The sequence below is a fragment of the Lampris incognitus genome, chromosome 19 (assembly GCF_029633865.1).
Source record: "Lampris incognitus isolate fLamInc1 chromosome 19, fLamInc1.hap2, whole genome shotgun sequence".
In the NCBI taxonomy this organism is placed as follows: domain Eukaryota; kingdom Metazoa; phylum Chordata; class Actinopteri; order Lampriformes; family Lampridae; genus Lampris; species Lampris incognitus.
The window spans coordinates 36,776,833-36,794,332 of record NC_079229.1 but is presented as its reverse complement, the minus strand read 5'-3'; the positions used below and the strand labels follow the sequence as shown (position 1 = coordinate 36,794,332).

Sequence of the window (17,500 nt, the reverse complement as noted above, 5' to 3'; positions counted from 1 at the left end):
TCTCTGCCACTGAAAGGCGCCTGGCACTTCCGCCACAACGAGTCCCTAAGTCACTACCAGACTCCTGTCTTCTGGAGTCTCCCGGTGGTGGAGCGAGTTTTTAACCGGCGGTCATTTTGACGGCCCATGGTGGTTTCCGGTAGGAGAGAAGTCCCGGTCATTCTAGTGTTAACTCCGCTCCCTGGCAGGCTGACATGGATGACCGGTGATGGCTGGTGCTCGTGTGTGTGTGTGTGTGTGTGTGTGTGTGTTTGTGTGTGTGTGTGTGACCGTCTGCCTGGGTGCAAGGTACCAGTGAAAACGTGGTGTGGAGCGTCATTGATTTGGGCATTCTCTCACCAAGCAAGCGGAATGGATTCGACGGTGAAGCACTGACAGCATCCTGAAAAGAGTGCCGGGTGGATAAACGAGTTTCCACGCGGTGAAACCGTGGTCCAGGCGGGGGGTGGGGGGGGGGGGCTAAACTAATGCTTTTAAAAAGTAGCTCCAACGCCCATGCCTCAACTACTGGCAGAGTAACACACTGTGTGTGTGTGTGTGTGTGTGTGTGTGTGTGTGTGTGTGTGTGTGTGTGTGTGTGTGAGTCATTCTATTTGACACAATCCAAAATTCAGTCTGTTTCAAGCTGATTCAAGGTGTAACCATAACAACCTTTGTCAGGCAAACTGAGTGTGAGAAGTTGACAGTTCCTGTTTAACACACACACACACAACACAATCACACACACACACAACACAAACTCACACACACACAAACGTGGGCACACCCACAGGCATGTTTGCATACACTTGCATGCATGCACACAAGCTCAGAGACACACAAATTTATGCTTAAGTACACACACACAAACACACACAACACACACGCACAAACAAACAAACACACACACACACACACACACACACACAAACGTGGGCACACCCACATGCACGTTTACATACACTTACATGCATGTGCACAAGCTCAGAGACGCACACAAATGTATGCTTAAGGGCACACACAGACACATGCGCGCACACACACACACACACACACGCGCACACACGCACACACACACAGAGTCACATCAGTGTTTGTGAGTCAGACACAGTGTTATGTAACGGTTGTGTTGCAGCACATTATTTAGAACACGTGTCCCTGAAGGAGGCGAGCTCTGCTCCATGGGAAGGGAGAAAGCTTTTCATTGGAAAGTTTCAGCATGAAAGTTTCAGCATGAAAGTTTCAGCAGGTTTGGGTGAGAAAACCCGTCATGTGTTCTGAAGTATCTTGCAAATGCACAAATGCACACTTCCTCACAGTACTGTGGGTCTGTTCACTGGTGGTACTGGGAGCTGCCCAGTACCACCAGTCCTGTTAACCACCAGCCCACACCATGGTGATGACGTCTACATATGATTGTGTGCACATGTGTGTAATTGTGTCTGTATTGTTGTCTGTGTGTTGTTGTGTTCTGCCGGCTCTGTACATCAGGTGAAGTATAAGTCCAACCAGAACCAGAAGCCAGAGAGCTGGACGGACCTTCCCAACCTGCTGCACCTGGAACACACACTCCACGCCAGCAAGCTGCAGAGCAACGTATGCCCACACACACCACACACCAGCAAGTACCACAACACACTGCTACACACACACCACACACCAGCAAGTACCACAACACACTGCTACACACACACCACACACCAGCAAGTACCACAACACACTGCTACACACACACACACACCACACACCAGCAAGTACCACAACACACTGCTACACACACACCAGCAAGTACCACAACACACTCCCACACACACACCACACACCAGCAAGTACCACTACACACACACACGCACACACACCAGCAAGTACCACAACACACTCCTACACACACACCACACCAGCAAGTACCACAACACACTCCTACACACACACACCACACCAGCAAGTACCACAACACACTCCTACACACACACACACACCACACACCAACACACATTATTATTATTATTATTATTATTATTACTACCTGTCTGTACTTCCTATTTGAGCCTGTGTCTATCTGTGTATCTGTGTGTTTTCAGGTGGAGTACAGGAAGAAGTATGAGCAGTCTAAAGGTCAGTACCATCTTGCCCTGGACACAGCTGAACAGCGCCACCACAGGGAGAATGCAGTACTGCACAGCCAGGTTAGACAAAACCACACAAATTCTGTCTCTCTGTCTCTCTCTCTCTGTCCCTCTCTCTCGCTCATCATGCCATCATGGTGTGTATTTTAGATTATCAGATTAGGTAGTGTTTAGATTTATTTTAGATGAGGGCAGCAGCCTGTCAGTGTCATTTTCTCTCTAAACTCGCTAATGAACGAGGAACAAGGCCTCCATGCTACATACGTGTGTGTGTGTGTGTGTGTGTGTGTGTGTGTGTGTGTGTGTGTGTGTGTGTGCGTGTGTATGTGTGTGCAGGTGAGGTACAAAGAGGAATATGAGAAGAATAAGGGTCGTTGTCAGTTGGAGTTTGGAGACACTGAGACATACAGAGTGTCTAAAGAAACCCAGAAGATGCAGAGCCAGGTAACACACACACACACACACACACAAGTAGTCTTTTTTTTCTGTTTACTTCCCTCTCATTTACACATTCATATATTTCTCTCTCTCTCGCTCTCTCTTTCTCTCTCTCTTGCTCTCGCAGAAGGAGTACCGTAGGGACTTTGAGGAGCAGGTGAAAGGTAAAGCTTTGGTTGAGGTGGACCAGACTCCTGGATACCTGACAGCACGCCAGGCCAGCAACGTGTTGAATGAGGTGCATACTCTCTCTCTCTCTCGCTATCTCACTCTCTCTCTCTCTCTCTCTCTCTCTCTCCCTCTCTCTCACACACACACACACACACACCTTATATCAAAAAACCCTCATGTCGGGGGGCGTCCGGGTGGTGTGGTGGTTGGCCGTTGCCTACCAACACGGGGATCGCCAGTTCGAATCCCTGTGTTGCCTCCGGCTTGGTCAGGCAGCCCTACAGACACAATTGGCCATGTCTGCGGGTGGGAAGCCTGATGTGGGTATGTGTCCTGGTCGCTGCACTAGCGCCTCCTCTGGTTGGTCGGGGCGCCTGTTTGGGGGAGGGGACTGGGGGGAATAGCATGATCCTCCCATGTGCTACATCCCCCCTGGTGAAACTCCTCACTGTCAGGTGAAAAGAAGCGGCTGGTGACTCCACATGTATGGGAGGAGGCATGTGGTAGTCTGCAGCCCTCCCTGGATCAGTAGAGGGGGTGGAGCAGCGACCGGGATGGCAATTGGGGAGAAAAAAAAAGGGGGGGGGAGCCCCATGTGCCTCAATAAATTTTAGATGTGATCATTTGCTTATCCACTAACACATTTATTTACAGCATTTAACTTTCATTTATATGTCCCTTCATCCTTCCTTTTATTCACTCACTTGTACTCGCTGTAGAAGGAGTACAGGAAGGACCTTGAACAGGAAGTAAAGGGGCGGGGCTTATCTGGTGTTGGACTGGAGGAAAATCCAGAACTACTGAGAGTTAAAAACGCCACTCACATTCTGAACCAGGTAACACACAAACACACATACACACACACACACACACGCACACAAACATACACGCATAAACAGTGTAATACTTATATACACACTAATATACGAACGAGGGAGAGAGACATAGAGTGATAGATTTGTAAAGAGATGAATTGATAGATACATAAACAGATAGATAGATATAGTGAGGGAGCCATTTCTGCAGTGGTTGCCCAGCCATCTAGCAACTCTTCACTACCATCCAATACCGGTCTTACCTCCTCCCTGAACTCCACACAACAGTCTTCCTTCTTCAATCTCCACCATTTGATCCTTGGCTCTGCCTTCGCTCTCTTCCTCTTCTTGGTCTCCAAAGTCATCCTACAGACCACCTTCCAATGCTGCCTAGCTACGTTCTCCCCTGTCACCATCTTGCAGTCTCCAATCCCTTTCAGATCGTGCCTCCTGCATAAGATATAGTCCACCTGTGTTCACTTTCCTCCAATCTTGTACGTCACCCTGTGTTCCTCCCTCTTCTTGAAATATGTATTCACCACAGCCATTTCCATCCTGTTCACAAAATCCACCACCATCTGTCCTTCCACATTTCTCTCCTTAACACCATACCTCCCCATCACATCCTCATCACCTCTGTTCCCTTCACCAACATGTTCACTGAAGTCCGCTCCAATCAGCACTCTCTCCTCCTTGGTTACACTCTCCACCACTTCATCCAACTCACTCCAGAATTCTTCTTTCTCTTCCATCTCACACCCGACTTGTGGGGCATATGAGCTGATAACATTCAGCAATACACCTTCGATTTCCAGTTTCCTACTTATCACTCATCACAGATAGATAGATAGATAGATAGATAGATAGATAGATAGATAGATAGATAGATAGATAGATAGATAGATAGATAAGTAAAGTGGTGGATCCTCCATGTGTTGTCCAGGTGTTGTGAAGATCAAACATTTATTGTTCTGGTACCTGTGTGTGTGTGTGTGTGTGTGTGTGTGTGTGTGTGTGTGTGTGCATGCACGTGCGCACATGTGTGCGTGTGCACGTCTCCGTCCCCAAACAGAAGGAGTACCGTAAGGACCTGGAGACGGAGATTCTGGGTAAGGGAATGGAGCTGAGTGCTGACGTCCTGGAGATACAAAGAGCCAAGAGAGCCTCAGAGATCCAGAGCCAGGTATAATTGTGTGTGTGTGTGTGTGTGTGTGTGTGTGTGTGTGTGTGTGTGTGTGTGTGTTCTTCCAGGAAGGAGGTGCACATAATGAAATGAAACTCCAGTGTGCCGCAGAGAAAAAGCAACAGCACCGCAAGGAGAGAAAGGCTCATCAAACCAACGCGTTCCCCTGTCCACATTGAAATTATGTGGAGTGCGGATCGGCCTCTACAGCCATCTGAAGCCCCACAAGTAGACAACCCAACTGAGAGGACAGTCATACTCGCTTCAAGTGACTGCTGATGATGGTGTGTGTCTTCTTCTGGATCGCCACCATGCCGTGGTGGATTAGCTTGTTTGCACTAATGATCCCAATTGCTATGCCGTTTGGAGCTTGGCTCCAGGTGGGGTCACCCAAGGCTGACAGGTCAAGGGGAGGTTCCAGACGGAGCGAGATCCTCTGGGCATCAATGAATTCATCACCTGATGACAATACAGCTGGGCCTTGTAAATAACCAAAGCATCACTGTCATCAGTCCATACGCTCCAACACTTGACTCACAAGATGAAGTAAAGCAGACCTTTTATGGCGACATGGAAAATGTTCTCATCAAAGTCCCCAAGGAGGATAAACCAATCCTGCTTGGAGATTTCAATACCAGAGTGGGACATAATTGAGAGAGGCATAATTGGGAAGGAAGGAGTTTTAAACACAAACTCCTTTCCTCAGAACACAACCTAACCATCACCAACGTACTCTTCCGCCAGAAGAACCAATTTGAAATAACCTGGAGGCACCTTCATTCTAATATTTGGCACCTTATTGACTACATTATCGTCCGTCAAAGAGACAAGACCATCGAGAGGTACCGAACGCCAGAGTGATGATCACTGCAGATGACTGCTGGACTGAACACTGCCTTATTCCACCCTGTCCATCCGTCTTCATTGGAAAAGAAGGGTGCTGAAAAAGCAGAGCCACCGGAAGCTAAACCTCGAATGACTGACTGATACCTCCTCTCGTCAACAGCTCAGTACCAGGCAGTATCCACATGATATTGAAGGCCACTGGGATATGCTGAGGACTGTAATCACTAGCACCTGTAAAACCACTCTTAATTGAATAATAATCATTACATTTATATAGCACTTTATCTAGACACCCAAAGTGCTTCACAGTGAAGGGGGTAACTCACTTACACCACCACCAATGTGTTGCACCCACACCGGTGATGCACGGCATCCATTTTGCGCCAGAATGTTCACCACACATCAGTTTGAGGTGGAGAGGGAGGGAATCATAGAGTGAATTACAAGGGAGGGTGATTAGGTGGCCAGATGGAGAGAGCCAGGTTGGGAATTTTGCCAGGACACCAGGGGACCCCCTATTCTTTGCTATAAGTGCCATGGGATCTTTAATGATCACAGTGAGTCGGCACCTCGGTTTTAACGTCTCATCTGAAGGACAGCATCCCCTACAGCACAGTGTCCCCGTCACTGCACTGGGATTTTTTATTATTATTAGGACCAGAGAGAAGACTGCCCCCTACTGGCCCACCAACACCACTTACAGCAGCAACTCAGTTTTCCCAGGAGGTCTCCCATCCAACTACTAGCCAAGCTCCCACCTGCTTAGCTTCTGTCATTCAGCCAAACCAAAGTACACATTGGTATGTGCTGGACATAAGATGAAGGACTACTGAGATTGGTTTGATGAGAATGACCTGGAAATCCCATGGTTAATCAACATCAGGAGGCAAGCCTTTACCATCTGGCAGAATGACATCAACTGCCAAAATAAACAAGCTGCCCATGCAATAGCAAAGTCCAAGCCGGGTCAGGGACCTGAAGAACGAGTGGTGGACGAAGAAGGCCCTTGAGATCCAACACCTTGTAGACTGGGGATACCAGAGGCTTCTTTGACACTACTAAAGCATGTATGGTCACAGTCACCACCAGCCACTGCCATCTAATCCCCTCCGCTAATGAGTCAGTCAAAGAGAGGTGGAAAGACCACTACCTGGACCTTTTAATCCAGGACTCTAGCCCTGAGATGGATGCTCTTCTACAATCCAAAGAGGAGGACACGGCAGCACCACCTAATCTAACAGAAGTCCAGGATGCCATCAGGAAGAGGAAAATCAACAAGGCTGTTGGCCCTGATGGAATACCGGTAGAAGTACTGAGGTCAGCCTACACTCCTCAGACATATCCATGTCCTGCTACTTAAAATATGGGAAAAAGGGGAAATCTCTGTGCAAGTTAGGGATGCACTCATTGTCTTTATCTTTAAGAAAGGGGACAAAGCAGAGTGCGGAAACTACCGTGGCATTTCCCTGCTTTCCACCACAGGGAAAGCCCTGGCTAGGGTCTTGGCCAACAGACTCCTCCCAATATCAGAGGAAATTCTGCCAGAATCCTTGAGCAGTTTTCATCCTAACAGAGGCACCATGGACACGATTTTTATTGCTCACCAACTCCAAGAAAAACAGGTCTGGCATGGATCTTAACACCTGGGAACAAGCAGCAACAAACAGGGAGGCCTGGAGACTGGTTGTCTGTGAGGAGGCTGGGCGCTACAACCATGACCTCCACCATGCTGCTGAAGACAAGCGCAGACTCAGAAAGGAATGAGCTACCAGAAAGACCCAAACCACATCCTCAACCACTTCTTCACACCCTTGCCCACATTGTCCCAAAATATGCAGCTCCAGGATCGACCTCTACACCCACCTGAAGACCCACAAGGACCTGGAAGGAGCACAGACATACTCTACCCTGAGTGACCACCGATGATGGTGTGTGTGTGTGTGTGTGTGTGTGTGTGTGTTATCCAACTGTAAATGAGGTGTGTATAGAACTGTATGGAGGATTTTGTGTGTGGATACAAATTCATATTTAATGTTGCCCTCAAGCCACCAAGTCTTTCATTTAAATTGTTGTGAAGAATCTTCTGGAAGCTGTCTGGAGGGAGTGCCATGACCTAGTTCACTCTCATATTTAGACTTGTGATACTAGACATAGATATGCAATTTCAGATCTATTTATATTTAAAGTATGATTTTTGAAATACAAATAGTTGTGGAATTGTGTGTGTGTGTGTGTGTGTGTGTGTGTGTGTGTGTGTGTGTGTGTTACAGAAGTCCTACAGACAGACAGAGCAGCTCAGAGAGAACTCCTATGGGACATTAACAGACACCCCTGAGCTGCTACACGCTGCCTACCTGAAAGACGTCTACAGCCAGGTGTGTATGTGGTATGTGTGTGTGTGTGTGTGTGTGTGTGTGTGTGTGTGTGTGTGTGTGTGTGTGTGTGTGTGTGTGTGTGTGTGTGTGTGTGTGTGTGTGTGTTTTGTCAACATGGACATCTGCTGAGTTTGACTGAAGAATGAGAATTAAAATGGGATCCATGTAAGAGATCATCATTGAACATGAAGGCCTTTTTAATGTAAAAGGTTTATTTGGGAAGGGACAGTGTACATTAATCAACATTCAAAACAAATGTAAATGTACCTGAGTTAGCGAATAGGCTGGTTTCCATCGGCAGTCCCTTTGCCTGATGTTGTTCGGCGTCCTAGGATAATAAAATAATACAAAAAAAACCCCCAAACATACAACATAGTATACAGTACAAGAACAAGAGCAAACAAGAAAATATATACAGAATATACAAATAATGTAGAAAAAGATAATAAAGATAATATAGAAAATAATATGTATAAAAAAGCAGACATACAACACAGCTTATGTATAATACAGTTAAACATGTTAAAGGTGTGTGCGAATAGTATCAGTGTTGACATTGTTGGTTCTTAATAAGCCATTTCTTGACATTAAACTTAAATGAAGAATAAGATGGGGACTCTAATTGATTGTGGTCTTGAGTTCCATTGATGTGATGCTGTAAAGGAGAAGACGGCCTGACTAAATGTAGTTCTCCTGAGTGGGGTTGTGTAGTCCCCTCTAGCTGCACCTCTGGTAGCTCTGTTTGTGGTAGATTTGAAGTTGATGAAGCTGGACAGAGGATGAGGATCTAGACCATGCATAATCTTATAAACTAGGCAGCCATTTTTGTATTTGATGAGGTTTTCCCAACTAAGTAGGTTGCACTTTTTTAGAATATGGCAATGATGAAAAGTGAATGGCTTCTTGTTTAAGGTTTTGGGTGCTTGTTTGTATAATGATTCTAGTGGTTTTAATATTGTAGAGTGTGTGTTAGACCAGTTTATCAGACAATAGGTGATGTGGGGAAACAACCATTGAGTGGAAGTATGTCTTTGCTGCCTCAGTTGATAGGAAGTCTCTGGTAAACCTGAAATTTGCCAAACTAAACTTTACTTTATTGCAGACCCCTTTTTATGTGGGTTCTGCAGTCGAGGTTTGAATTTATGTGTACTTCTAAGTATTTGTATTCTCAGACAACGTGTAGTCTCTCTCCCTGGATGAGAATATCTTGCTCTGCATTTATACTGTTGCCTTTTGAGAAAAACATACAAACTGTTTTTGACACATTCAATTGCAGACAACATTGGTTAAGCCAGGATGTGACCTTCAACATAACATTTGTTAACTCGATTGCTACCTCTTCTGTAGTTTTACCATGAGAAAAAAAGAACTGTATCATCAGCATACATTCAGAAGTCACATTTTCGCACACAGAAGTTAAGATCATTAATGTACATGCTGAATAGGATTGGACCCAGTATAGAGCCCTGTGGGACACCAGTTGATAGATCTAGAGAATTAGATGTATAATTATCGATTTTGACAAGCTGGGAGTGAGATGAGAGGGAGGATCTGATAAGGTTGACAAATTCTGTGGAAAGATTGAAATTGAGTAGTTTATGCAGTAGGATGTTATGATTAATGGTATCGAATACTTTCCGTAGATCAAGGAACACGGCCCCTACAGCCTCGCCTTTGTCCATCAACGCCTTAACTTTTTCTATGAAATAGCAGCTAGCCGTTTCTGTTGAAGGCTTGAACTGAATTACTCTCGACTGGTCAAACTGCATCATGTAGAGTAGAGGAACACTGGAATCAAGATCAGGTGAAGGATCACTCTCGCTCTCGCTCTCTCTCTCTCCCCCCTCTCGCTCTCTGTCTGTAGAAGAACTACAAGGGGGAAGCAGACAAGTTGAAAGGGAGTTATGCTGGTGTGTCTGACACTCCCAGAGATGGAGAGAGTCCGAACCAACCAGAGAAACATCAGCTCTGTAAGAACACAAACACACACACACCCACACACAGATAGATAGATAGAAACACACAACCTGTGTGAATATAGACTATGAGGAAATGTAATGTGGTTAATGATTGAGGTTAATGATGATGATCCATAGGGTTTTTTTTGTTTGTTTGTTTGTTTGTTGTTTTTTCCACGGATAAGTATTGATTTGTCTCTTGTCTCGCTGATTAAAAACATTGAACACTGGTTGAAAACAAGTTTCTTCCTGATGGTCATTTTCTCCAAATCCCAATTTTTATTTAGTTGGTTGGTTTTCATGATGGAAATGCCCTCACTCACATCTACCTTGTTGTCTCTCTCTCCTTCCTGCCCTCACTCACATCCACCCTGTTGTCTCTCTCTCTCCTTCCTGCCCTCACCACATCCACCCTGTTGTTTCTCTCTCTCTCCTTCCTGCCCTCACCACTTCCACCCTGTTGTCTCTCTCTCCTTCCTGCCCTCACCACATCCACCCTGTTGTCTCTCTCTCTCCTTCCTGCCCTCACTCACTTCCACCCTGTTGTCTCTCTCTCTCCTTCCTGCCCTCACCACATCCACCCTGTTGTCTCTCTCTCTCCTTCCTGCCCTCACCACTTCCACCCTGTTGTCTCTCTCTCCTTCCTGCCCTCACCACATCCACCCTGTTGTCTCTCTCTCTCCTTCATGCCCTCACTCACATCCACCTTGTTGTCTCTCTCTCTCCTTCCTGCCCTCACTCACTTCCACCCTGTTGTCTCTCTCTCTCCTTCCTGCCCTCACTCACATCCACCTTGTTGTCTCTCTTTCTCCTTCCTGCCCTCACTCACTTCCACCCTGTTGTCTCTCTCTCTCCTTCCTGCCCTCACCACTTCCACCCTGTTGTCTCTCTCTCCTTCCTGCCCTCACCACATCCACCCTGTTGTCTCTCTCTCTCCTTCCTGCCCTCACTCACATCCACCTTGTTGTCTCTCTCTCTCCTTCCTGCCCTCACTCACTTCCACCCTGTTGTCTCTCTCTCCTCCCTGCCCTCACCACTTCCACCCTGTTGTCTCTCTCTCTCCTTCCTGCCCTCACTCACTTCCACCCTGTTGTCTCTCTCTCTCCTTCCTGCCCTCACCACTTCCACCCTGTTGTCTCTCTCTCTCCTTCCTGCCCTCACCACATCCACCCTGTTGTCTCTCTCTCTCCTTCCTGCCCTCACTCACATCCACCTTGTTGTCTCTCTCTCTCCTTCCTGCCCTCACTCACTTCCACCCTGTTGTCTCTCTCTCTCCTTCCTGCCCTCACCACATCCACCCTGTTGTCTCTCTCTCTCCTTCCTGCCCTCACTCACTTCCACCCTGTTGTCTCTCTCTCTCCTTCCTGCCCTCACCACTTCCACCCTGTTGTCTCTCTCTCCTTCCTGCCCTCACTCACTTCCACCCTGTTGTTTCTCTCTCTCTCTCTCCTTCATGCCCTCACTCACATCCACCCTGTTGTCTCTCTCTCTCCTTCCTCCTCTTCAGCTGCGATACACCTGGGACTCTAAGGTGATGAAAGGTCTGATGTCTTCAGTCACGGAGACCCCTGAGATCGTCCTGGCTAGAGAAAATACCAGGAAGATTAGTGATGTATGTTACACACACGCACACACACACACACACACACACACTAAAACTCTTTCTTTTTACTTTTTGTCTTGCAATTGAAATTAGCCTTTGTTAGGACTTATTTGTATCTATTTACCTGTGTTTCTGTGTTTACCTGTGTTTCTCCTTTTACCTGTGATTGCCTGTGTTTACCTTTATGTACCTGTGTGTACCTGTGTTTGCCTGTGTGTACCTGTGTTTACCTTGTGTACCTGTGATTACCTGGTTCTACCTTTATGTACCCGTGTTTGCCTGTAGGTACCTGTGTATACCTGTGTTTGCCTGTATGTACCTGTGTTTGTTTGTGTTTACCTGTATGTACCTGTGTTTACCTGTGTGTACTTGTGATTACCTGTGTCTACCTTTATGTACCTGTATTTGCCTGTATGTACCTGTGTTTACCTGTGTATGTACCTGTGTTTACCTGTGTGTACCTGTTTACCTGTATGTACCTGGGTTTGCCTGTATGTACCTGTGTTTACTGTACCTGTGTTTACCTGTGTGTACCTGTTTACCTGTATGTACCTGGGTTTGCCTGTATGTACCTGTTTACCTGTATGTACCTGGGTTTGCCTGCATTGACCTGTATGTACCTGTGTTTACCTGTATGTACCTATGTTTACCTGTATGTACCTGTGTTTGCCTGTGTTTACCTGTGTGCACCTGTATGTACCTGTGTGTAGCTGTGTTTACCCGTGTGTACCTATGTGTACCTGTGTGTAAGTGAAGCCCAGCGGTCTGATGGAATTTGTTCCTCTCAGGTCCAGTACAGAGAGGAGGTGGGCTGTGGCACTGCTGTGAAGGAAACACCTGAGATGGCTAGGGTCCGACAGAACCAGGAGAACATCAGCTCTGTGAGCAGACCCACACACACACACACTCACACACACACACACACACACACACACACACACACACACACTAAAACTCCTTCTTTTTACTTTTTGTCTTGCAATAGAAATTAGCCTTTCTTAGGACTTATTTGTATCTATTTACCTGTGTTTATGTATGTACCTGTGATTACCTGTGTTTACCTTTATGTATCTGTGTACCTGTGTTTATGTGTTTACCTGTGTGTACCTGTGTTTACCTGTGTTTACCTGTGTGTAAGTGAAGCCCAGTGGTTTGATGGAATTTGTTCCTCTCAGGTCCAGTACAGAGAGGAGGTGGGCTGTGGCACTGCTGTAAAGGAAACACCTGAGATGGCTAGGGTCCGACAGAACCAGGAGAACATCAGCTCTGTGAGCAGACCCACACACACACACTCACACACACACACACACACACACACTAAAACTCTTTCTTTTTACTTTTTGTCTTGCAATAGAAATTAGCTTTTCTTAGGACTTATTTGTATCTATTTACCTGTGTTTATGTATGTACCTGTGATTACCTGTGTTTACCTTTATGTATCTGTGTGTACCTGTGTTTATGTGTTTACCTGTGTGTACCTGTGATTACCTGTGTTTACCTTTATGTATCTGTGTGTACCTGTGTTTATGTGTTTACCTGTGTGTACCTGTGATTACCTGTGTTTACCTGTATGTACCTGTGTTTGCCTGTGTTTACCTGTGTTTGCCTGTGTTTACCTGTATGTACTTGTGTTTACCTGTATGTACTTGTGTGTACCTGTGTGTAAGTGAAGCCCAGTGGTCTGATGGAGTTTGTTCCTCTCAGGTCCAGTACAGAGAGGAGGTGGGCTGTGGCACTGCTGTGAAGGAAACACCTGAGATGGCTCGGGTCCGACAGAACCAGGAGAACATCAGCTCTGTGAGCAGACCCACACACACACACACTCACACACACACACACCCTGAGAAGAGAATGTTATTTATAAGAGCTACTGATGGCAAAAACAATCCTCCCTCATATGAAACTACAACTAAGAGGTTCACTGACTGACAGAAAATAAACAATTATCTGATTTTAACGAGCCCCCCCACACACTACCCCTCTGTCCCATCTGCAGACCTCTGTGTGTGTTTGTGTGTTCTTGTGACAGTGTGAGTCGGTGAGTGTGTGTGTGTATGTGTTAGTGTATGTGTGTGTTAGTGTGTGTGTGTGTGTGTGTGTGTGTGTGTGTGTGTGTGAAGGAGAATGTGTTTACTATGTCATTAGTGCCCATTAGTCAATAATGCAGAACAACTGACCATTCAGAGAGGAAGGAAAGACTACACACACACACACACACACACACACACACACACACACAGACTTGGCCGGCAGGACCTCTGGCAACCTGTCATCCAATTAGTCACTAACGAGGTTGTGGGGAGATTTAGATGGTGACATGTTGTGAGTTTGTGTGTGTGTGTGTGTGTGTTATTTTGTGTCTGTCTGTATTGCCGTCTGACTCTCCTTTTCCTTTCCTTCCTTCTCTCACCCTCCCCTCTGTCATTCACTTACTCCAGTAATAATAATAATGTAAAACACATTCATAGTGGGGGGGGGTGCCAGCTCACAGTGAACAGCCTGTGCTGTCGCCGTGTTCTTCCTCGCCATGTTCTTCCTCACTGAACAACTCAAGACTCTGAGTACTCCTACACACGTAAACATAAAAACACTTTACAAGCTTCAGAATGTTGTGAGTCGGGACTGGGGGATCACGGGTGTTCAGTAAAAAGCTTCCCACATCTCCGCTCACCCACACATTTTGTCTGGGAGAACGTCCTCTGTTTTCCACTGTCCTGTGATGTCTCACATATCACCCCACTTCCTGTTAGCAGCCCATGTGAACCTGGGCGGCTCAGGGATAGTACACAATCCTTCACATTACAGCACACATTCACTACACAGCTACAGACACAGCTACAGACGGTCTGTAGACGTGCCATAACTGATCCGGTATGAGTCCTAAAGGTTTTATTCATCTGTTATGATTCCACCTCGCAGGCCGATAACTCCTGTGTGACTGTTTCTTGCCTCCACCACCATGAGAGCAGGTGATGTATGTGTGATGATGATGATGATGACACCAGATGATGTGTGTGTAATGATGATGATGATACCAGATGATGTGTGTGTAATGATGATGATGAGACCAGATGATGTGTGTGTAATGATGATGATGATACCAGATGATGTGTGTGTAATGATGATGATGAGACCAGATGATGTGTGTGTGTGTGATGATGAGACCAGATGATGTATGTGTGATGAAGATGAGACCAGATTATGTGTGTGATAATGATGATATCAGATGATGTGTGTGTGTGATGATGATGAGACCAGATGATGTATGTGTGATTATGATGAGACCAGATGATGTGTGTGTGATGATGATGAGACCAGATGATGTGTGTGTGATGATATCAGATTATGTATGTGTGATGATGATAATATCAGATGAAGTGTGTGTGATGATGATGAGACCAAATGATGTATGATGATATCAGATTGTGTGTGTGATGATGATGATATCAGATGAAGTGTGTGTGATGATGATGAGACCAGATGATGTACTATGTGTGATGATGATGAGACCAAATGATGTATGTGTGATGATGATGAGACCAGATGATGTGTGTGTGATGATGATGAGACCAGATGATGTGTGTGTGATGATATCAGATTATGTATGTGTGATGATGATAATATCAGATGAAGTGTGTGTGATGATGATGAGACCAAATGATGTATGATGATATCAGATTATGTGTGTGTGATGATGATGATATCAGATGAAGTGTGTGTGATGATGATGAGACCAGATGATGTATGTGTGATGATGATGAGACCAAATGATGTATGTGTGATGATGATGAGACCAGATGATGTGTGTGTGATGATGATGAGACCAGATGATGTATGATGATGTCAGATGATGTGTGTGTGATGATGATGAGACTTAATGATGTATGTGTGATGATGATGAGACCAGATGATGTATGCGTGATGATGATGAGACCAGATGTTGTGTGTGTGATGATGATGAGACCAGATGATGTGTGTGTGATGATGATGAGACCAGATGATGTGTGTGATGATGATGAGACCAGATGATGTGTGTGTGATGATGATGAGACCAGATGATGTACAATGATACCAGATGGTGTGTGTGATGATGATGAGACCAGATGATGTATGTGTGGAGGAGGTTTATGGATGTGGTGAGGGAGGACATGCAGGTGGCTGGTGTGACAGAGGAAGATGCAGAGGACAGGAAGAGATGGAAACGGATGTTCTGCTGTGGCGCCCCCTAATGGGAGCGGCTTGAAGTAGTAGTAGTAGTTGGATGTGTTTTTGTCTTTGTGTTGTACTGTTGTGGGCTGGGGGAAACGGCATGAAATGAAACGACCAATAAAGTGTTGCTGATTCCTGACATGAATAAAACCTTTATGACTCGTACTGGATCAGTTATGGCATGTCTACAGACTGTCTGTAGCTGTGTAGTGAATGTCTGCTGTCATGTAGTTACTGTAACTCAGTACCCAGTGGATGAGTGACAGGAAGTCTTTGTGTACCCAGGTCAGGTATAAGCAGAATGTGGGCCGAGCTTCCAGTGTGGGAGTGACGCCTGAGCTGGAGAGAGTCAAACAAAACCAGGACAATATCAGCACGGCAAGACACACACACACACACACACACACACACACACACATATACACGCATACACACACATATACACACATACACACACACATACACATATACACACATACACACACACACATATACACACACACATACACACATATACACACATACGCACACACATACGCACATACAAACGCACATATATACATATACACACACGCATACACACACATATATATACATACATATACAGACACACACACACACACACACACACATACACACACAAACACACACACATATACATACACAGTTGCACATTTAACCTGTGTGTGAAACGTGTACGTGTGTGTGTGTGTGTGTGTGTACACAGGTTAGGTACCAGCGTGACCTAAAGGAGATGAAGGGGCGGAGCTACACTGAGCTGGATACTCCAGAATACAGGCGTGTCAGGAAGTCTCAGGATTCAGTCTCCATGGTAGCAGCCTGGTTGCCATGGCCACCTCCTGGCTTGTGGGAGGAGCTAACATGAGTGACGAGCACCGTGGATGGCACGCAGGACTGACACGCTGATGACAAAATAATCTCATGTTCGCCTGTGTGTGTGTGTGTGTGTGTGTGTGTGTGTGTGGGTGTGTGTGTGTGTGTGGGTGTGTGTGTGTGTCAATAAAGAATTTTCATGTTACTCTTTGTGTTGAGTTTTATTTGCTTACTGACCAAATGCATCCTCCACAGGCGTGTGTGTGTGTGTGTGTGTGTGTGTATGTATGTGTGTGTTTGAGTTTGTGTGAACTTTGACCTCACGATTGATTGGTAACACCAGCAGTTTAACCAGTTCGCTACTCTGTCTCTACTGACACCTCCTTCTTTCTAACTTGAATTTGAAACAAGTAATATTTCAGTTTTTTGCTAATACTTGAACACTTCCTGTTTGTGTGTGCGTTTGTGTACATGCCCGCCCCCAACAGGCCAAGTACCACGAGGACTTTGAGCGTGCGCGTGGTCGAGGAGCCACACCGGGACTGGATGACCCCAGCATGGAGCGTTACCAACGAGCCAATCAGATGATTGCGGAGGCGGGCTATAACAAAGGGATCCACCCACAGGTGGTGGAGATGGACCGGCGGCCTGGAGGCATTATTGTAGGTCAGTGACCCACTCTGTGTGTGTGTGTGTGTGTGTGTGTGTGTCAAGGAGCAAAAGAGAAAATGTGGATTTGATCTGGCATCCCTCCGATCACAACACCCAATATTAATCTATTTCAGCCACAGGGCGTCCGGGTAGTGTAGCGGTCTATTCTGTTGCCTACCAACACGAGGATCGCCGGTTCGAATCCCTGTGTTGCCTCCAGCTTGGTCGGGCGTCCCTACAGACACAATTGGCCGTGTCTGCGAGTGGGAAGCCAGATGTGGGTATGTGTCCTGGTCGCTGCACTAGCGCCTC

General features: G+C 46.1%; 1 protein-coding gene across 2 annotated transcripts in view; it reads left to right on the top strand.

Moving 5' to 3' along the window:
- The window catches only part of nebl (nebulette), a 176,476-nt gene that overhangs the window by 154,059 nt on the left and 4,917 nt on the right, over window positions 1-17,500 (top strand). For both annotated transcript variants that reach the window (XM_056299295.1, XM_056299294.1), the window contains one exon: window positions 17,026-17,203. In XM_056299295.1, coding sequence (XP_056155270.1) covers window positions 17,026-17,203 — 178 coding nt within the window. The remainder of the gene's footprint in view (window positions 1-17,025; window positions 17,204-17,500) is intronic.